Source organism: Perna viridis, chromosome 1, assembly GCF_037379345.1.
Source record: "Perna viridis isolate PV_CMFRI_1.1 ecotype Kerala chromosome 1, ASM3737934v1, whole genome shotgun sequence".
NCBI lineage: Eukaryota > Metazoa > Mollusca > Bivalvia > Mytilida > Mytilidae > Perna > Perna viridis.
Window position 1 is genome coordinate 26118237 of NC_142445.1, and position 21486 is coordinate 26139722.

Sequence of the window (21486 nt, forward strand, 5' to 3'; positions counted from 1 at the left end):
TGTAATAATTGCACAGACATAGAAATTTGGTTGCATTTGTAAAAGGAAATCTGATATGTACGTTTTAACAGAATGACACGTTCAAGATTATCAAATTTGTATTTCATAGAGGAAAAAAGATTGTACCCAAAACAATAAGGAACTAGTGCCATATATTGGTATTCGTTTCTATATACATCAAACCTTGTCATTTTCATATAAGTTGATCTTGTTGATATTTATTTCAGATCACCAATATGAGCATTCAGTATTTGTCAGGGGTTTGTAAATATCTGAACACATTGGACATTAGTGGTTGTCTTCATATAAGGTAACCAATATTTTATTTTTATAAACCTTGTAAAACTGTCCTATTTCACATAAACTATGAAGTCTATGGTCAACTTAGGGATTATTTATAACTCCACTTGTAATATAATGATAGAGGCACCTGTCAGTTCTTCCTTCCGTTACACAGGGGTACCCATCTCTCATCCTTTATTCCTCCAACACCACTGAATGGAATTGAATGAAACTTTCACAGAATCTTGAAAACATGTTCTCATTGTGCACCTCTTATTTTAGATTTTGATCCAAATCAATTTGGGCAGTTCATATAGCAAAACGTTGACTTAATCATTTGTGAACATGGGCACATGGGGGGGGGATCCATCCCTTATCTGTTACTCCTCCTATACCACTGAATGGAATTGAATGAAACAGATAACAGATTCATTATTATATGTTGTGCACATCCTATTTCAGATTTTAATCCAAATCTAAATTGATGTTAAAAGGTGCATATTATCAAATGGGGGAATAGGGGGTAGTAGTTAGTGAGCATTGATCACAATTTTTCTTGGTGATGAAAGATCAGAAAACCATAATCAATAACATTGTAAGTATAAAAAAAGAAAAGGTACTGGGCCATGGACTCTTAAAAAATACCCCTAAACTTTTGAAAAATTGTTTGAATGGAACTGCCTTCCTTAAAATCATTGACCCCCCCCCCCTTCTAAAAAAAACCCCAAAAAAACAAAAAACAATGAAGAAAGAAAAACACCCGTAACTTTTGAAAAATAATTTGAATAGAACAGCCTTCCATAAAAAACATTGAACTAAAAAAAAAAAAAAAACAATGAAGAAAGAAAGACTTGACATAAATGAGTACAATAACTGATATTTACAAAACGGCAAGAAATTGGTTTACAGTATATATTGTATGATGCTTTTGAAAAAGATGTGTTTAGATGTAAATCACATATACATGTATGCATCTGTCGATCTGTCCTAAACTGGCATTTGGAACAAGAAACAATTTAATTAAAAGCCAATCTTGCAGGGCCCTGTGTGGGTCCGGGTGTCAAAAGAATAGGCCTGTAGCAGCACCAAGCTTGTTGTAAAAGGCAACTAAATGGTGCTCAGAATCCTGGCTGGGGGCTATGGTGCTCTGCCTACAGAGCAACTGGGTTGTATGCCCTAGGTGGTAGGTATCCCTGGCATGCTTCATGCTGGGGTTGTCAGGCCATAATATGGAAAATCGGAAAAGTGGTGCAACATGTTGGAAAAGATGCCACGTTCGTCGCATGTGAAAAAACCCTTCTGTGGTATTGTTTCAGAATAGGAACGTTTGTGCCCGCCATATGATGCTTAATTGCCTGATCTTACCCACCTCTCCCTATTTCCAGTGACAATCGAAACCTGTCGACCCTACTGTCCTTATGCCCTATCCAGTTTTTCATTTCATTATCATTTCAAGTTCATTTTATCATCCATTTCATGTTCATCGCTTGGATATAGCTGAAATATTGCTGCTCAGGCCTTAATCCCCAACATTCAATCAATCTTATCCAGTCTTGCAGCTCCTGGTTTTCTGTTATGTTGTATGTGAGACATAATAGAAAACCAGGAGCTGCATGATTGGCTTTTAATTAGATTGGAACATAAAGTTGTGTATTCATTGTTTTATTTATAGGTGGAATTGACAAATTTAATCAGCTGTTTTAAGTAATTATTAGCTATAACTGTAGAATAATCCTTGGTTTGTTATTCTGGGGCTGGCTAATTGATTTATCCCCTAAATTGAGGTTATCATCTGGATAAGTCCTGTGTTATCTATACAAGTTATCTGCACATAAAAAAGATCATACATCTAAAGTTTTGAAAAACTGGGCACTGCCTTCTATTTATTTAACAGGTGGAAATATTAAACCTCACAAGGGAAATCATTTATTCAACTTTACCTATCTTTCTATTGTGTTTTCAGTGACAAATCATTGAAATATCTACGCAAAGGATGTAAAAAGTTGAAGTCCCTAACAATGTTGTACTGCAAGGAAATTTCAAAGTAAGTATAACTTTGATATAGTTTTTTTTACATTACTTAGTGAGAATAACTCCACTTTTAAATATGTATGTTATGTGAACATTATAAAAAAAAAAAAAAAAAAAAAAAAAAAAAAATCAAACTCAATATGCTGAAGGTCCAACGATGTGATGCCTTTTTAGCAGTTCAATTATGTTGGTTTTTAGAGTTCTTTCTTACATGCTCACTGTCTGCTTTAAGTTTTCCAAACAAACTTTGTACTCTCTATTTTTTTTTATTTCCATGTTAATCTGTCTAAAAATAATTATCTTGTTGCCCATGTACACTTGTAAGTTTTTCACTTTTAGGTCCAAGGCACAGAAGAGGCTGACTTATATCCCTACAGTTATATACAGTGATGATCCAGTTCCTCACTGGTTCCGATATCATGAGATAAAGGATTAAGGACCAGTCCATGTATTAGGAGTATACGCTATCAATATCAGTGCGGCAGCTTATCAAACACTAGCTTAAGCTAATGTATTTCAAAATTGTTCATGGGTTTTCGCATCTATGCTAAGCTGTTGTGAGTGCTTTTCAGCAAACATGTCATATTTTTACATCAAAGTGACTGTGACATTTTTTTAATCATCAGTGATCAACTGAGGTTCTTCTTGAATTCTATCATGAATGAGCAAGGCAGAAAAAAAATTGTTCTTGCAATTATACCAAGGTTATTGCATATCTGATCAATCTTGGTTTTAAGCCTCTTACCTAAAGTTGACTCCAACCCATGAAAAGTCACTGAAATTTCTTTCAATATTTACATTAGGGTAATACATTGAATTTTATTGTTACCTTTCATGAGTGAGATAAAATGCATACAAGAACAAAAATTTTCAGTTGAATTATTTAACAGTAGATTGTTGTATTTTTTCAAAAAAATAAAAAATAAAAATTGATAATGCATTTACATATTCTTATAAGAAGCAACAATGAATGTCTGATACTATGGTATGGGTTGTGTTGGATTGAAGTGTACCTTTGTTGGTAAACAATACAGGTGTTTAATTTGATATTTTCTGAAATACTCAGAAAAAAAAATGTAGAAAAATAGTGTTGTTGTGATTTCATCATACATTCTACATGAAACACATATGGTTTACTTCAAGTTGAGATAATTCCACGGATCTATTTTTATAATTTTCTTTTTAAATTTGTATTCAGATTTTAAATGCAGTTCATTTTCAACATTTTGTAGAACATTTTCTATTGTTATTTAAGTTGTATAAGAATATAATAGTTTTCAATGTCTGTGATATTTAAAACTATATTGTTGCCTTTATTTATAAAATAAAATATGAAATACTGACTCTAGCGCCTTGTTCTAACTGGTTTCAATTGACATTATTACAATGTCTATCTTGAAACATTTACCAATTAGACAACCAGATCCCTGTGTTGGTACATTTCTAAATTTAATGGTATCCTGATGATGGCAGGTGTCTTACATTACATGCAGTTAAGAACAGTAACACTCAGTTTTTGAATATAATTGTGTGCCTGCATTGAATTCAAATTTTATTGTACCAATAAAGATTCAGTCTTCATTTTAGCAGTACAAAATGCAAGTATACTGTGAAAGATCTTTACTTTGTGGATACCAATTTCGTGGATTAGGGAAGAAACACAAGCTCGTGGATTTTTGAATTTGTGGCATACATATCAATGAAATCTTTTCATTGGGAACCAAATTTCATGGTTTGGACTACCCATGAAAACCACGAAAACTGGTACTCCACGAATAATAATAGCTGAAGCTTTAACAAAACTAATGTTAATAAACCTACTCCTTTCATGAACAGGACCAAGTTGATAGAATATAGAAAAAAAACTTTTACCACAGAGTAAACAAAAGCAAACACACAAACCTAAAATGAAATGAGGAACTCAGACTTCAAAAACTTCTAGAAACATAGATTTGTTGCAGTAGTAGGGTATACACCAACAGCTTCTATAAAAATGCCTAATTTAAAAGTTGAAAAACAAAAGCGCAAAATAAAAAGGTGCTAAATTCACTGTGACCACCCTTTACATTAACTTTGAGTGTACCATAATGAAACACCAGAAGGCAATTCTGTTAGTAGGGTTGATAATTTAAATGTATACATTGTTTTGCCAGAAAAATAATTATGATCTGATAATATATATTTAATTGAAATTTTGAGCAGTAGCATTAGCAAGCAAATTCATAGCCTTCAAGTCCTTTAAATCAACAGTAGCTATTATATTAGAATGCTCAGAATCTGAATTGGTATCAAGAAAAGTGATTTGATAGATGTCCTGAGATCCATCATCTATGGTTTCTGTCTCTGTTACATTCCCATCATGATCCATTTCTTGTATGACAGGAACAATGTGTGTAACTTCCATGGCTTCTGAATCAACATGCCCAGAATCAACAAACTGCTGAAGCACATCAGCTGGAAGGTCTTTATCTGATGTCATGATGATCTGCTTCATTCCTGTAATTTCACTGGTTGTCACAATGCATGTTTGATGAATATCCAAATCTCCCTGAGCTTCTTGTTCTATTAACTCCCCTTCTTGATCATTGGACAGAATTAACTCCCCCTTGTTATTTTGAGCTTCTATCACTCGGTGCCAGTGTTTGTGTTTCCTCATTTGAGACACATCAGGAAATGTTTCATCACATTTCTGACATGAGTAGGGTCTTGGTTTGACATGCATAGTTTTATGTTCCTTAAGGTACTGAACTCTTGTAAAAGATTTTGGACAAAAATCGCACAAGAAAGGCTTTTCTTTAGTATGCTTGAAAACATGTCTCTCAAGCTCAGCTGAAAAATAGGCAAAATGATTAATGTAAACTTTATGTGTGTAGATAATGGATACACATATGTAGCACTCCAGAAAAGAATCATGCAAAATGTGAATCATGGTTGGAAAGCCTACATATTTTTATTTTTGATAGTTTGTTAAAAATGTTAAACAGAAATTAACATGTGACTTTTCATATAACCCTTGTTCTTAGGAGATAAAAATTATACAGAATGTACTGTAAAATTCAGAATTAAGGGAGATAATTAACACTAGAATACAATAGAAGCTGTTGGATTTTCAATGTGGATTATCTCCTAAGAGCAGACAGATTGGAATGAATAATTATACATTTCATCATATAGACCTATAAAGCAACTTAATAACAAAAATAAAATTTGGTAGCTTTTTTTGGGGTGTATCACATATTACAGAATTTGCATGATTCTCATAAAGACTACAACCTAATATTTGATTTGAATTTGTATGGTTTGAGGAATCATAATAATGGTGTAAACAGAAAATTACGGCCAACTACTCCTAATTTCTAAGTTCTCCGGTAATTCTAGTTATAAAGAAATAAGAAAAATAATAACCTTGATTCGTCTTATGTGAGGTCATAGATTAATTGTAAGTCTTTTTTAAGTCACTATCTTATTCCCATTACATGTATATTGTAATATTAATCAATCACTAAAATGAATTATTTTTAACCAATATCTGTAACTACATGAGAAAATGTTCAGTCTAAAACAGTATCTAGCTCAGTACAAGGTTGTTAAAGACTCAGACTGAGGTAGCTAGGTTTTTATCATATAAACAATAGTTTATTTAGCATGAAGTGTTTAGGAACAAAATAAATGTTCCCATAATTTAATGATGCATTTAGTGTGTTTAGAGAACAATCATAGATGAAACTTTGCAATTTTAAAGATAGAATCAATATGCATATGCACATTCTCAATATTTCCATCATCTTTGTAAATTCAATCATCAAGTTCTGAATTTCCAGACATGATCATTGTTATATTGTATATCATAAATGTTGTTTACCTTTGGTGAAAAATGAGTAACTACAAAGTTCACATTTAAACTGCTTGTTCTCACTGTCATGTCGCAGCATGTGAGATTCTAGGTTAGATTTTTGTGTAAATGCCTTGCCACACACTGTACACAAGAAGCGCTTTTGTCCATTATGTAGGTCCATGTGGGCAGATAATGAACCCTGCTGAGTAAACCTCTTATCACAAATATCACATCTGAAATGAAAAGAAAAATAACATGTGATCAAAATAATTTTACACAGACCACTACTCAAACATTTTTCAGAAACTGGATTACCTCCCATTGTGTGAGAAAAGGAAGTTCTAAAACATTTCAAGACTTCTTGTCCAGAAGGCAAAAGATTATTGGTCTAAATGCAATTTTCCTGCTTTTGACCATCCAGCCTATAAAGTGGACTCTTGAAGAAAAATATAAATAAACTTGTACCAATTAGCACCACAGAACCCCATTTTTCAAAATTAAACCAACAAGTATGGTAACCTGCTCTTTTCAGAATGATGATTATTTTTATTGAAAGTGGTCAGGCTTAATGTAAAAGTTCATTATTTTCATTCTCTGTCATAAAAATAAACTTTAGTTAAAAAAGGCATGTACATGTACCTGTACCATTAGAAAGTTAAATATTAAAAATGTAAAAGAAATTTATTTTGGGAGTCTTTGCAGTCATGGGAGACTTTAACACAAAAGTCAGTGTCCAACGTTAAATTTACTATTACTTGAAAATTGCAGATATTTTAGTATCACTACAGTAGCCTAAGGTAGAAAATATCAGGCAGCAAGAAAAATGGAAACATGATATCAGAAAAGGCTGCAAAATGCAGCATATATAAACTTTTACTTGTAGGGTCTTTCCCCAGTGTGTGTCCTCTGATGAATCTGTAGACTTCTGGTTGAGGAGAACCACTTCTGACATTCAGGACATTGGTATTCTTTATCACCTTTGTGGGATTTCTCATGTCGTATTCTGTTTCCATTGGTTGAGAAAGTCTTACCACAAATGGAACACGAGAATGGTCGTTGCCCAGAGTGCTGCCTCATATGAACTGAAATGAATAGAAAGAAATGATTTTAGAATACATTTATCTACTGTTCCTAGACCATCTATTTATGAACCAATTTTCTGTTTTGGTATGAAGTACCTTGTGCAATGTATTTTCATTGTGTTGATACTAAATTACATGTACATGAACATATGTACACGCAAACCTAATACCTGAAGTCCTAGGTTATTACTCTTCAGGTCAGATTTAAAACAAAACTTAGGAAACAAGATCTGTACTAAATGACTCCATCAAGTAAAATGGTAACCTTGACCTTTGACCAACTAACATCAAAATCAATTACAGGTGGATGACTGCAGCCTCTACTTTGAAAACGTTACATACCAAGAATCCTTAAAGTGCTAAACATCAACTGTACTATATTTTTATTTAATTTCTTTAAGTTTTAAACACATTTTTATATGTCCTACCATTATCACACAAAAGAGCATCTTATCACTTAATACCTTCAGTTAAAAAGTGGTATAATAAACCACAAAATGTACCTGTCAATGATGTCCTATTGGATAGTACTTTTCCACATTCGTTACATTTTAATTTCTCTGTTCCAGAACCAATGACGGAACTACGCAGACTTCTTTTAGCTGATTCATTAGATGATTCTACTACCTCGTACACAAATTCATCATGCCGCACCTCTGTCCTCCTTCTACTACTTTTCCTATTTAAATACCTAACACCAGGTGGCAGATGTTTGTTTCCAAGGGTCCCAATTGTCTCCTCTTGTTTTTTGCTTTTTCGTATTTTCAATAATGGTATTTTGTTTTCTTTCCCTTTCTGTTTTTCCTGAGAAATACAAGTAGTTTGATCATCAATAGTCTGTAAAGTTTCCTCATTCTTTCTACTATTATCACATTCCAGATTTAAGTGCAATGTCTGAGAGTTGGCATCACCTTCATTCTTTGTACTTGTTTCAATTTCTAATCCCTCTGCATCATCCACTGCATCTATCTTATCACTTGATTCAGAATTTTCATCAGTTTTGATGTCATTCTTTTCAGTACTATCAACAGTTTCAATATCAGTAGTATGGTCTAAAAATATGATAATTTCTTCACTTCTTTTCGTATTTTCCGTAGCTGAGGTGCCAGCATCATCATTTATTTCATCAACAGATGTTTCTTCTCCTTTCATTGTTATTGAATCCTTATCAGTTACTTTTTCAAAATTTTCATCATTGACCGAAGAAAAATTACATGTATATCGATCATCACTAACTCTAGGAGTATGGGGAGTAGCACTGCAGGATGATGAGTCAACTGAATGGGTAATGGCTGTCGCTGAAGGTGTACTACATGGAGGGGAATAAAACATAGAACAAGTCCCATCTTGGCTACTGACATTGTCAACACTTCCAGGACATGAGATCAAGTCAGTGAAATCAAGTGTCTTTACAAAACTTTTGACAGATTCATTGTCAGTGTGTTCTAAATCCTGACCATAATCTTTAGAATCTTCAGCTTGAGCATCGCCTGGGCATAGTTTTTCCTGGGGAGTTGGTGACTTTTTAGGCCTACTCAAATATGGTTGTGAAATAAGTGTAGGCTTTTTGTCCTTTATAATCTGTACAGTCTGATTTACATTTGTGTTCTGTGACTGTTTGTTGCTGTCTTCCACATACACTTGTGTGCATAACTTCACTGTAATAGTAATTAGCTCCCAGAAGTTCCAAACTTCTGCTTTTTGCTCAACAGGAATTTTAGATACCAATGACATGGCTTCATTTACCTAAAATATAGGAGTATTACTTGTATAATACTATTTAACTACAGTAGCACCATGATGGCATCACAATATGTTTCACATATTTGTTTACCATAAAAATGGCGGATCTTGAACATAAAAATAAATGATTCATTTTCCTTAAAAAGGCATTTTGACCTTGAAAAAAAGGACAGGGCACCATGAAAAGGGCACAGGGCATCACATGGAAAAGGGCAGGCGTACTACACTGTAAACAGTCTAGCTGCAACACTGTATGAAGGATAAACAAAAATATTGCTGCATGGTAAATTCTACTGATTTTTTTTTAGAATTCAAAACAAATATCTTAACTTTTCTACCAATTAAAGTATATTTTCAGGTATTCATTGAACTATTTTTTTAAACATCATATAGTAAGTCTCTATTTTTAATTCATGTACAAATGTTCATGCATGTTGGAACTTTTAAACTGGGACTTCACTTTTATATTATTTAACTTTGTAAATTCATCTTGAAAAATGTACTTCAATTAGTCTTCATTAGTCATTAGAAATAGGGATTTGTCCTATCTAATATGCAAATGCCCTGAAACATGAATGGCTCAAAGTCAATCTGTCAGAAGTGACCTAATTCAGAAATGACGTACATACGAACATGTATGCAGAGTAAGTGATGGTACTATACCTCAATTAATTCCCCTGGTTTTTTTTTGGGTTGCATATAAGTTCCAACTTTGGTAGTAGGTACAAAAATGTACATGTGTCTGCCTCATTTTTTTAAATTTTTTACTGGTAACTCATTTGCTAAGTTTTGCCTCTTACATGTAGTCTAATTGGTAGAAAATAGGTCAAAATTATACGGGATTTTTTAAATTAATCACTACTGACTACAAATGTGATTAAGTTCAGTGAAGGTTAAAATTTGGGACCTTTTGGTTTCACTCAATTCATTTGTCATGTTTACCCTATCTCTGCATTCTCTGACTCTGGCCAGTCTGGGTCATATGAATTAATTTCAGAAAATTAAGGAAATCTTTTTTTCTTAAATTTATATATGAAACCTGGCTTGTAGTTATCTTTAGGCCACAGAAGTTATATTCTGTTTGTGCCTGTGAAATTGTTTTAATCAAATGTGTACATTGGAATGCACTTGATTCTTGAAAGTCAATTGTGGTCTCGTGCCTGATCGTGCAGACGCAACAGAGTGTGTTATATGAAGTCTTATGTTGGTCGAGACTTCAGCAGTACATTATCAACCAAGTCAAAATCGCTCCGTCACTCGTACTCAAACGTAGACAATAGAAAAGCGGTTTTATCATGTCTATAAGTATAATATGACTACTCTCATTAGTCTCAATTCAACAAAATTGAGGTTTGAAGAGAAAACCGCATGGAGGAATGGACATTGAAACTCATTAATCACCTTTCTTTTAAACTCGGAGAGTATATCTTCGTTCCGTTCGAGCATTTTGAAAGTAAACAAAATCACGAAAGCGGAAAATATATGACCGGAAGTAATCGAGTATTGATAAAGATTCTTGTTTGACGGGACTAACGATGACGTATTTCCGGATTTTTTTTCGAGAAACAACTTTGATAATTACGAATTTGCGTATTATGCATAATTTACGGGTTTTGTGGAAATTTCATTAAATTTTCATTTCATTGAAGTTTGATAATTACTAAACTGTATAATCTTTTCCAACTATTAAAGTGCATTTACTATTTTACCAGGTGACCTATACAGGTCTTTATAATAAAGTTAACCTGATCTATTTGGAATTGTTTTACTTTCCTGTGTATGATGAAGTGATCAATTTATTTTTCAGGTAAACTTTATCTCTGTAAATGGTTAATAGTGTTAGAAAGGAAATATATGAAATACACTTTTAATCAATATAAAATATTTTCGCTAATAAAAGTTATAATAAAACCCCTGCAACCGATATCATCTAGCGAAGAAAATAAGCAGAGACGTAGGTTTTATATATCATGTCCCTGGTATGAACATGTCAAACAAGAGTTCCAGCGAAGTCTTTTATTTACTATCTCAGTAATGCACTTATTCTTGCCGAATATTTTTTTGCTTGACCAGGAATTTTAAGAATGCATAATAGTTCGTTGTATATATGTGTGCTTATTTTTAGTTTTCGTAATTCTAAATTTGCTTCTCTTTTCAAATATGGTGATGATCTTTTAGGCACATTTTGAAACGGTTTTAGTAAACAAAAACATTTGAGCACAGACAAAATATGTGGATCTTTAAGAACAAAGCGCGCAATTTAACAAAGCAATATAGGGACTGATCATTTACTTTCATTTGTATTAGGCCTATAGGATAATAGAAGGAAAATTCAAATTTTCTTAAGTTTTTTTTAAACGGCCCTCCATGTAGATAGGGGGGAAACCAAGACCCCCTTACAGAACTTAATCAAATTTCAAACCCCCGTTTAATTTGATCTTTTTTTTTTTTTAAATTGTTTAAAAAAGTTTATTACCCCTTTAAAAATAAGAAAACAATATTTGTAACCCCCTTGTGGTACTTAGGACATCCCAATCATTTTCAAACACACCTAGATACCTTTATACAAGACCAGACTCTAAGTTTGTCAGTCAATGAAAGCGGTAGACAATATTTCGAATAAGGGAATGTTGCATGACAGAATGACAGAATCAAACACAAGGGTGACCTGTAAGAACTTAATAATCGCCAATTGCATGAAAGTCCAACTCCTAGCCCCTGGCGAACTAAATAAGAGAGATATATATTAGTCAGGCTAAAAAGTACTGTAATCATAATGAACAATTGCATTGGCGCCGTAATTATTTTACAGCGCTCAATTATTCATTCATTATTTCAAAGTGCGCAAAGATTTCTAAAATCCATGCACTCAGACGTCTCGTGCCCTTGCAAATCAATGTTTAGTTGTCATAAGTAATAAAACGCGCAAAATATATGAAAAAATGATATGTCTACATGATAAAGAGTAATAAATGTAATAAAACATGTGACACTACATAGGTTTGTAATTTCTTTAATTGGTCCCGCGGACCGCACCGCACATTATGACATCGAATCATTTTATTGTCATTGTCAAATAAATTGTTCACCTTACTGACACGGACATAGTTATGGCATATAACTTCGTACCGGTTCTGATTTTGGGAGGTAGGAATTGAATGATTTGAATGCCAGTCGCTCTTGTAAAATGTGATTCGGTTTTAAAAAATGTAATTGAAAACGTTCGGTATAAACAAACATTCTATAAAAAAGTTACTAGAGACAAAGGAATTTATTATAATGTACCGGTAAAAGCATACTCTAAAACAACAAGATTTTTAACTACAGTACAATCATTTGCGTGCCTTTATTATTACGATTTTGTCATTTTAGTCGAAAATGCAATATTTAAACATTTGCAACTTTGAGCAAAAATGTGCATCAGTTAATTAAATCTACAATCCGAGTTTTTTGGCCAATTGCATTTTTTCTCAATAAAAATAGTGCTGTAATTTCTGAATTTAGTATTATGTTTTTTTGCCAATAAGTTGGAAATGCACAGTTCAAACATACAGATTTTGAAAGAGTAATCAAGGGAACCAAGATTCTAGCGGAAACAAAAAATGTAATCCAGGGACAAAAAAAAACAGACGTGGAAAAAAGATAAATACAACACACAACAAAGAACATAAAGTAACTAAAATAATGCATACAAAGTAATAAAAGTAAATGAGCAACTCGGACCCCACTAAAAACTGGGAGCATGGACCAGGTGCACCGGTAGGGTAAGCATGATGCTCATCTGTTTCTTGAAGCTACATTTGCTTGTTTTGAGTTGTTATAACACATATTGACTGAAGGAGATGCACGGGGGAATATCTAATATCTTTTCGCAATCTCTTCCACTTTGATAATATTTCAGCCCTAATACCTGTAGAAGGATGTGACATAGTAGGCCTGAACTTATGTACATGGAAATTATCACAGAATGTTTCAGGAACTCAGGATTTTACTGTGTTACCCAACAAAGACCAGATAGCAAAGCTGTGCCAGTAGGTTGTCTGTTGTTTCAAAATGTTCGAATTCGATATTTAGTTTACTATTACAATGTCTTTCCCGATGAATTTTTATTTAAGTGTTGAGAATGACAAGGGCCATTATTCTTATCATAGACTTACATTTCTGGGAGTCCATTATCATTTTTTTCCAACTGACAGTGAAGTTACTGTCTTTAAATGTTTTTTTTTGCGCTATTTTTCTCTGTTATCTTACATTTCTGTTATAAAAACATACAGATGCAGACCCAGATGATTATAGAAAAGGTTGTTAGGGTTCCAACTACCAATAGTCAGTTTTTGTCCCAACAAAATACACACCTTGAATAACATTTTCAAACAAATAAGATGTTCCAACCGCCGGAGACCCCCCCCCCCGTATCAGCCAAGACCTTATTTAACTATAAACTGGAAATCGAAACAACAAATGTCGATATCTTTTAGGCATAGAGAGGAGTTTAAACATTGCTACGATCCTAAGCTCAAGAAATGTTCCGATACCTTGATATATGTTTCTACATTTGCCACAACTCTGAAAACAATAGACTTCATCTGTACCGCTGGATACCAAGGTTTGCATAGTATAAACTACTAACCAGGTTAACCGTATATGAAGGTATGTACACCGTACATGTGGTTACTTTTCTGAACACATAACCTCTAAAGCAGGGCTTTATAGATATAGACGGAAGTAGGATAAATACTTGAATTAATATCTGCTATTCTTTTATATAACATAAAGCATTCATTACATATACTCCTGCAGTGCTAGATGTTTCTGGCAAGCTATTTTCTGACTTGGTGTCATCCTTTGGGGTATGGAGGAACGCAATTCCAATCTCTTATGTTGTAGGAGAACCGTTGCATAATGAGGCCCAAATCCCTTTTGGTACATACAAACACATGCAGCTTACATTATGGTACAGAACAAAATAAATACTTAGAATGCCAATACTCTTTCGAGTACCTCTTTTGTTTGGACCCACCAATGTAGGTTTCGAGCTAGCTGGGATCGAGCTTGTTCGCTGGTCTTAATTGTTTCAACCTTTGACAAAGTTTGCGATACAATGTTTGCATTCTAGATATGGTTGAGCATGATAGTTGCTGGAGGATGCCCGGGGTACAGAATAAGTCAAACTCATGTTACAGAGAACATGTTGAGAATGTCAAAAGCGAGTTAGAGCAAGCATCGGCATCAACAGATCCCTTCTCTGAGAAAAATAAGGATACATGGTGCAAGTAAGTTCGTCTTTTTTTCACAAAGTATTTTCCCACAGAAGAATTTTTGGAGCAAGAACTCATAGTTAATGACAAAAGAGTACACCAAGTAGTTGCGAGTTCGTTTTCGAAACCAGTATTTGAAATTAAGTAAACGTCAACGATGTCTATTTACACCAAACTTTACAGAAACTGGTTTACCTAGCTGCGTTTATCACCTGCGAAGGAATTTTAGTTTATTACCATATTTACAGTAATGCATTCACTTTTTTTTAAATCTCGATCTATTCTAACAATGGGATTAAAGAAGGAAAGATCTTTGGAGAGTTGCAACACTCATATAGTTTTTAATAAGGATAGTTCCTTTAGAAGTCCCTATTAAACTAACTTTTACCGCGAAAAACGTATTTATTTTTAAATATTTTAAGCAAATTAATAGATTTCCGGATATGGCTAAAACAGGTAGAGCCAAATGAGCGACATCAAAAGTACACTTTGCAAAAGGCATAAGTCGTTTCAGAGTAGATGGCAGAAAATGTGTGTAAAAATCACACAACTAGTATCCAAGGCAATAGATATTGCTATACAAAGTTAAAACAGTTTTATAGACGATGACAAAAAAGGACACAAGTTGTGACATAAGCTTACTTAGACCTTTAGTCCAAAATTAGTTAAAAAGCTAAAATGCAACAATGCCTTGCATTATGAATAAAAATAAGTTTCATTGTAGCATTCTCCACACCTCAAACCAATGTATGCATGAAGCTGTCGGTGACTCATGTGACAAGGCATCAGTACAGGTTGTTACTGATATGATGGCTGTTGTCTTTGAACAAATGGGTTCTGTAATGAAATGTACAGACTTTCAGCTGGGTATGTCAGTCCTTATTTATAGAATTGTTAGCCTTCGTCAAATGTTAAATGAACAATACTAGATAATATACCACACTATTTTAGCAACAGGATTGAATGTCACACAGATGTACATTCAAGTATTAAATACAAGACATTAAAAATGACAAAAAAAACAGAAGAAAAGAAAAGAAAAACAATCACACACTCTTTCGACCAAAGGTACATATAATATTTTTCCCCTTCCTCCTTTGAAAAACAGGACAATACAGGAGAGTTACAATAATGGACTTCGAAAGACAACTTACAGTATTGAATCATTTCTAATTTCAATTCGAACATTATCTCATAATGATTGATTGATTGTTGGGGTTTAACGCCCGAGCAGTAATATTTCAGCTATATTCAGGCGATGAACATGAAATGGATGATAAAATGAACATGAAATGATGATGATGAAATGGGATTGGACACAAGAATAATAGGGTCGACAAATTTTGATTGCCACTAGAAATAGGATGGGATGGGTAGGGTCGGGCAATTTAGCCTCCTGTGGCTGAGCGCAAAGGTTCCTACTCCTATCGAACATCATTTCTTTCATAGAAGAAAGTAAAATCATACAGAGTATTCAAGATTTTTCTCTATACAAGTTTAACCTTGAAGTTCAATCTGACTATTGTTTTTCTGAAGACAGATGGCCAAGTTGGAAATTCCACGAATACACTGCCTGGAAACACCAAGATATAGAGAATGGAGGAAATGTTTTCAAACATGACTGGTCAGTGGTTAGTGTGCCCATCATATTGAGTGCGATTAAAATATGAAAGCAATCTCTTTTTCTTATTCTTCATTATTAGATCCAAGTGGAACACTTCCTTTTTATATTCAAAATTTTAGTTTATTATATAGACAATCACTTTAATTCACTGGAGCCCCCCTTAAAATTTCCGGTTCCAAGGGTTAAGTAGTTTTTGATAAATAGAAATTATACAACAAACTGAAAACACAGGATCTCAAAATGGACTGATGTAATCTTAAATATTAACTTTATATTCCTCTGAATTAAACAATGACTTTCCAGTGTCTCCTTTGAGTAATTTTAAAACTCATCATAGAAATGATGCTTCTGTACTTGTTTTTAAATTATGAAAATATCCACAAAATAGTCCAACTCCACACTGGTATCAAAGATGCAACTGAATAAGCAAAAAGTTGTAGCTTAAATGGGTCCATGCTGGATTTCAACACCTTCATCTGGGATTGGGCAGAAGGGTGGAAAAAAAATTAATTGTAAAAAGATATATTTGGGTATGTTTTTTTTTTAATAAAAAATCAAGACTTCATGCACATTCTTTTAAATTAAGTGGGAGGGTTTGGCAAAGGCATCCCTATGAATCTCAGTCTGATAACACAAAGGCAGAGTAAGATTCGTATAGTTATGGTGGAGGTAGATCTAAGGTAAGGGACACAACTCTTACAAATCATTGGAACATTTGTATTCAGCATATTACATTAATCTTATGTAAGCATCAATTTAAACTTGGATTTATTTCATTCTTTTTCAAATGACAGCTTGATAAGCTTTGGTATAATTGAATATGATACAAACACACCACTGATTTCAATAGTTATGTCCCTTACCCTAGGTCTACCTTCTTAAGGTACAGTGAAATAAAATGACAAATATTTTTTTTATTCTACTTTATTTACTTCCTTAATTCAAATACACCAACAGTAAAACAACAATCAAAACAGAAGAAAAACAAATGATATGATACAACATGCGAAATAAAGACATGATCATACAACCAAAATTTGAAGAAAAAAAAATTAAATCCTATTACTTAATGTGCCCATGGGCAAGGAACTTCAAACCAATTAAACAGAATATTATTCCTTTTTTGTATTCTTTTTTTTGTAAGATTCTTTCTTTGAATTAAAGATACAAGCAAAATAAGCATATTTTATCTTGTAATCATGATTGATTTACATAAAACAATAGAAATTAAAAAAAAAAAAAAAATAAAAATCCCAAAACAGTAAATCATAAAAAAATGTCTACATTTTAAGTCCTATGAGTTTGCAGGTCCCTTAGCAGTATCATACTCTCTATACAAATTTTCAATGATATTTATACATTTAATCAACAGTATTTGCATTGATATAATACTGAATTGCATTGTTTAGGAACATATTAAAAGGTTATTTTGATTTGATGGTTAAGTTATGTTATCTGTAGATCATAATTAGTACACAGTGCATCATTTTTGGGTTCAGTTTCATAAAAAAATTCTCAAATTGAGATTGTCCTCAAATTCTTGAGTTTTCCTCAAATCTTCAATTTCAAGTGATCTGATTGGTTGAAATTTGAGTTGAGTATGGATTTGAGGAAAATCTCAATTTGAGATTTTTTATGAAACTGGCCCTTGGTGATCTTTCAAATTCAGATAAAAATATATCTTTTAAATTAGAAAATTATGTTTGACTTGATGTAAAAACTTTTTTCTTAAATGATCTAAAAATATTTTTTGACATAAAACTGAATATTGTAATTCATCCCAAAATAGTGACATATTTGGTGACCTTTTTTAATTTTTAAAACTTAAATTCAAAAGTATGTTCATCAAACACAATCTATGAGAAAAATAAGAAATATTTTATTGACAAAAAATTGAGGTGATCAACCTGAAACCCTTTACAATTCTAACAAAAATGAAATATATACAATATACTATTGCATTGCTTAGATTAGATTTCTTGACTATATCTAATCCTTTAAAAATCTTGCATTGATTTGTTATCAATAGGCCATAATAATAAAATATCTTAGAATATCATCCACTAACTGATTAAAAAAAAGGTTGGAGGTACATGTATTATATTGTTATATCTTTTGCTTCCTGTAATTTTGAAAAGTAAAAATCCATAATTAAAGCATCATGAATAGTTTTACTTAGAACAAAATGTGGTAAAGTTTTATAAGATTTAACCAAAAGTAATAACTGATATTTTCAAAAACAATTTTAGGCAAACAGAAATGATAATCTAGTATTTTCTTACCATTGCCTTAAATATGAAATAAATAGAACTAAATTGCATTGTGAAAAACAAAATTTCCATCGACCTTCAAGGCTATTCCAAACATAGCCTTCATCCCACCAACATGTAGTAAATTAAAAAAATATAGAATAGATTCTTCCAACATCTTTGAAAGTTCTACATACATGTTAATGCAATACCAAACTTGCTTGTAAAAATGAGATGTCTAGACAGTTTTTGGAATAGCCCAACCTACTTGTAAACTGCATTGACTTGTGGAAACGTTTTTAAGAAGACATACAATTTCAGAAAATAATATGTAAAAAATGCTGTTCTGAAACAGTTTTCTCTGTGAAAACTTGAATCATTTAAGTAATGACCAAAATCATTCAAGTTTCTACATCTAAAAATTCAGCACTTTGCTTATATTTAACCAAAACAAAAACAAAACAAAAGAAAACAAAAAAAACCCAAAAAACAGAGCATCAAATATGTTAAGTTTTCATTCAGATTAAATTGATATGACACTTTTATATTAAATTTATTTGTGAATGAAAAAAAAATGGAAAATGAAAAATTACTTGAGAGATCTAAGTGATATAAAAATTATTATGTTATCTTAGATCAACCCTGGAAAACACATTCTTTTTGTAAACACAAAAAAATCTCAATCATAAATACACAAATGTATATAACACCATGTACATAAATGAAATGCAACACAAAACATGAAAGGAAAATGCAGCGATAGGGATTAGATAGGGTCATGCATCATTTATCACCTTCAAACTAAAAATGTCCCTTTAAGGAGGTAGACCTAGGGTAAGGGTCATAACTCTTTAAATCAGTGATATGTTTGTATCATATTAAATTTTACCAATGCCTTTCAAACCTTCCCTTGAAACAGAATGAAATCAGTCCAAGTTACTTTGATGCTTACATGAGATGGTTGTAAAATGGTAAATACAAACGTCAATGAGTTGTGTCCCTTACCCTAGGTCTACCTCCTTAAAACCAGAGAAATTTACTAAGTATGTTAAAGATTGGCACATTGAAATTCTGACAATTATAAAACCATTCTCAAAATTTTAATCCCAATCTGACACTGAAAAAGTTTTATTTACATAACCATTCTCCAAATTTTAATCCCAATATGACACTGGAAAAGTTTCACTTACAGTGAACGGATACTAAAAGTATATTTACTAGGTGAAAGTGTTTATTAAGACTCATTCCAAGCCTACACCTTAGTTAGGAAAATTGAGATGAGGCAGTAAAGGTTGATCTTCAGAGATTTGTTATCTTGAGTTGATAAATCTCTTATTTTCTTTCATCAGTAATCAATGAATATAATGTACTTTACATTTTTACAAATTACTTAACATCATTCATGCATAGCTCACTTTAAAGGAAACAAAATTATAATAAACACAGAAATTTTGCTATTTTTACATCAAAGCACCTACAAGGGAAAAATAAAAACCACCATGAATGTTTTCATCAAAGAAGCTAACAGTACAATTTGATAAAGTTGGTCATTCTACCATTTCTTCCAGTTGACTTTGTTTATGATGTATGGTTGCAGACAGACACTCGAAGACCGGCTGAAGGTGACTCTTCAGATTGTAAATATCAGACAGTGGCAAATTGTCAAATTTCTAATACATCAATTCATTACAGCTTTCTGCAGACATTAATTCCTGTAAATTTTATTTTTATCAAATAAAACTAAAAAAAAAAAAAAAAAAAAAAAAAAAAAAAAAAAAAAAAAAAAAAAAAAAAATTCTGCTAACTGTGAAGTTTACATCATGTTAGCTGCAAAACACCTCTTGGGCAAGGCAAAGTTAAAGCCACCATATAGGTTTTCACCACAGGGGATTATTAGTATGACTTGATAAGATTGTAAATTATAGACACAATCTTCTCCGCAGACTTAAGGTGGTAGACATGGGGTAAGGGGCTTAACTCTTGAAGTAAGTGCTACGTTTGCACCAAATCCAATTTCATCAAAGTCTATCAAGATTTTATTTGAAATAGAATGAAATCAATCCAAGTTACTTTGTTGCTTAGATGAGATTGATATAAAATGCTTTGTGATAAGTTATGTCCCTTACCCTAGGTCTACCTCCTTAAACTGCTTCCTGATCAACTACCAGAACTTATCATTCCGCTAGCTTATAAGCTCTGCTATACAAGATGTGAAAAGATTCACAGAGCATAAGCACTACTCATTACAAATCTGTGATGCTGTTTCCAATGTACTGTACTAATTTGAATAAATTGGTGAGATTTGGCACTGAGTGGTAGAGGTGTAAATCTTTGAAATAGCCAATAGAGACTGTTGTAGACAGTGCAAAAATAGTTCAAGTTATAACATTGTGAAAGAAAGAAGGTGTCAAAATGTCAAAGTTTACAGTAAGAAAGAAACTCAAGTTTACATTTCTTACCACTACACTGAACAATGAGCTGACAACTACATTAATCTATAAAACACAAATTCCTCCAAATATTCCGGTACAAAAAAATATATACAGTACAAAATTCACCAGGAGCTAATAATTCAATACTTAAAAAATATCACAGCTAGTTTTTTTGTCAAATTCAACACAATATCTGGTGAACTGCGACATATACATAACGGGGAGGGTAAAAGTTTTCATCTAAATACACATTTTGTGCATTGCCAAGGCAACCGTCTCAAAATCTATACTTTGCATTGACATCAATATTCATTAATCCAAGTACACTGTGAACTATGAAATAAGTTTCAATGAATAAAATAGTAAGGAAGGAAAATACAATTATAAAACTTCTTAAACCTTCATTCCAAAATACATATAGATTCAAATACAAATACATGCAACTTTAGTGAGCATGTTAAAATCTTAATTTTAATATAGAGTGAAAAAAGAATAGGTTGAAGGAGAATCAATATCTCCCATAAAATCTGTACTAAACTTAAATGTAAAATGACAGGGATCCCCTCTCACAGAAATTTAAAAATGTCACATACACTTTAAATCAAAGATCAGGAAAAGGAGAAGTATTTTTTGTATGTGTAGAAATCATGACTGGAGAAAGCAGTTCAATAAGATAAAAGACGCAATGCATGTGTGATTCTTTTCGTATTAAACATTTGTGAGTAATTGTAGAGCTTACTACCTTCATTCACACAAACTCCAGAAGTACGTTGTGAAAAATATATACTGTGAGGGTACTTGTACTCGTGGGTATTAATTTTTCAGGCTCTTCAAAACTTCACAGATTTGAGGATTTTGTTATTTGTGGATTTCATAAAAGCATCAAAGTCTTCAGTGGAAAGTTTTCATCTCAGCTGGAGCTGTAATTCATGGACTGATTGAACTAAAAA

General features: G+C 32.5%; 3 protein-coding genes across 7 annotated transcripts in view; 2 read left to right on the plus strand and 1 right to left on the minus strand.

Moving 5' to 3' along the window:
* The window catches only part of LOC148627975 (F-box and leucine-rich repeat protein 13-like), a 40922-nt gene extending 37265 nt beyond the window's left edge, over positions 1 to 3657 (plus strand). For all 5 annotated transcript variants that reach the window (XM_088582551.1, XM_088582529.1, XM_088582538.1 and 2 more), the window contains 3 exons: positions 228 to 310; positions 2246 to 2326; positions 2653 to 3657. In XM_088582551.1, coding sequence (XP_088438677.1) covers positions 228 to 310; positions 2246 to 2326; positions 2653 to 2749 — 261 coding nt within the window. In that variant the 3' untranslated portion in view covers positions 2750 to 3657. The remainder of the gene's footprint in view (positions 1 to 227; positions 311 to 2245; positions 2327 to 2652) is intronic.
* Positions 3658 to 4482: 825 nt separating this feature from the next.
* On the minus strand, positions 4483 to 10473 carry LOC148627976 (uncharacterized). The gene is made up of 5 exons (XM_088582575.1): positions 10375 to 10473; positions 7734 to 8976; positions 7026 to 7230; positions 6176 to 6381; positions 4483 to 5142 (listed from the first exon to the last, which is right to left on the minus strand). The coding sequence occupies exons 1-5, from the start codon at positions 10417 to 10419 to the stop codon at positions 4496 to 4498; spliced, it is 2346 nt and encodes a 781-aa protein (XP_088438701.1). The 5' UTR covers positions 10420 to 10473; the 3' UTR covers positions 4483 to 4495.
* A 1142-nt stretch (positions 10474 to 11615) lies between these two features.
* Positions 11616 to 15212, plus strand: LOC148627977 (uncharacterized). The gene is made up of 5 exons (XM_088547348.1): positions 11616 to 11643; positions 12875 to 13004; positions 13452 to 13579; positions 14090 to 14246; positions 14956 to 15212. Exons 1-5 carry the CDS (start codon positions 11616 to 11618, stop codon positions 15158 to 15160), a joined length of 648 nt encoding a protein of 215 aa, XP_088403474.1. The 3' UTR covers positions 15161 to 15212.
* The last annotated feature ends 6274 nt before the right edge of the window (positions 15213 to 21486 follow it).

What these genes read in the sequence shown, in the direction of transcription:
- LOC148627976 (XM_088582575.1), bottom strand. Translation starts at nt 10,419, where the DNA reads ATGCTCGAACGGAACGAAGATATACTCTCCGAGTTTAAAAGAAAG. An exon ending in ACTGGGGAAAGACCCTACAA is followed by an intron (nt 6,382 to 7,025) that starts GTAAAAGTTTAT and finishes TTTTCATTTCAG; the next exon opens with ATGTGATATTTGTGATAAGA. An exon ending in TTACTCATTTTTCACCAAAG is followed by an intron (nt 5,143 to 6,175) that starts GTAAACAACATT and finishes CCTATTTTTCAG; the next exon opens with CTGAGCTTGAGAGACATGTT.
- LOC148627977 (XM_088547348.1), top strand. Translation starts at nt 11,616, where the DNA reads ATGACAGAATCAAACACAAGGGTGACCT. An exon ending in CTGTACCGCTGGATACCAAG is followed by an intron (nt 13,580 to 14,089) that starts GTTTGCATAGTA and finishes TTTGCATTCTAG; the next exon opens with ATATGGTTGAGCATGATAGT. An exon ending in AATAAGGATACATGGTGCAA is followed by an intron (nt 14,247 to 14,955) that starts GTAAGTTCGTCT and finishes GTTTCATTGTAG; the next exon opens with CATTCTCCACACCTCAAACC.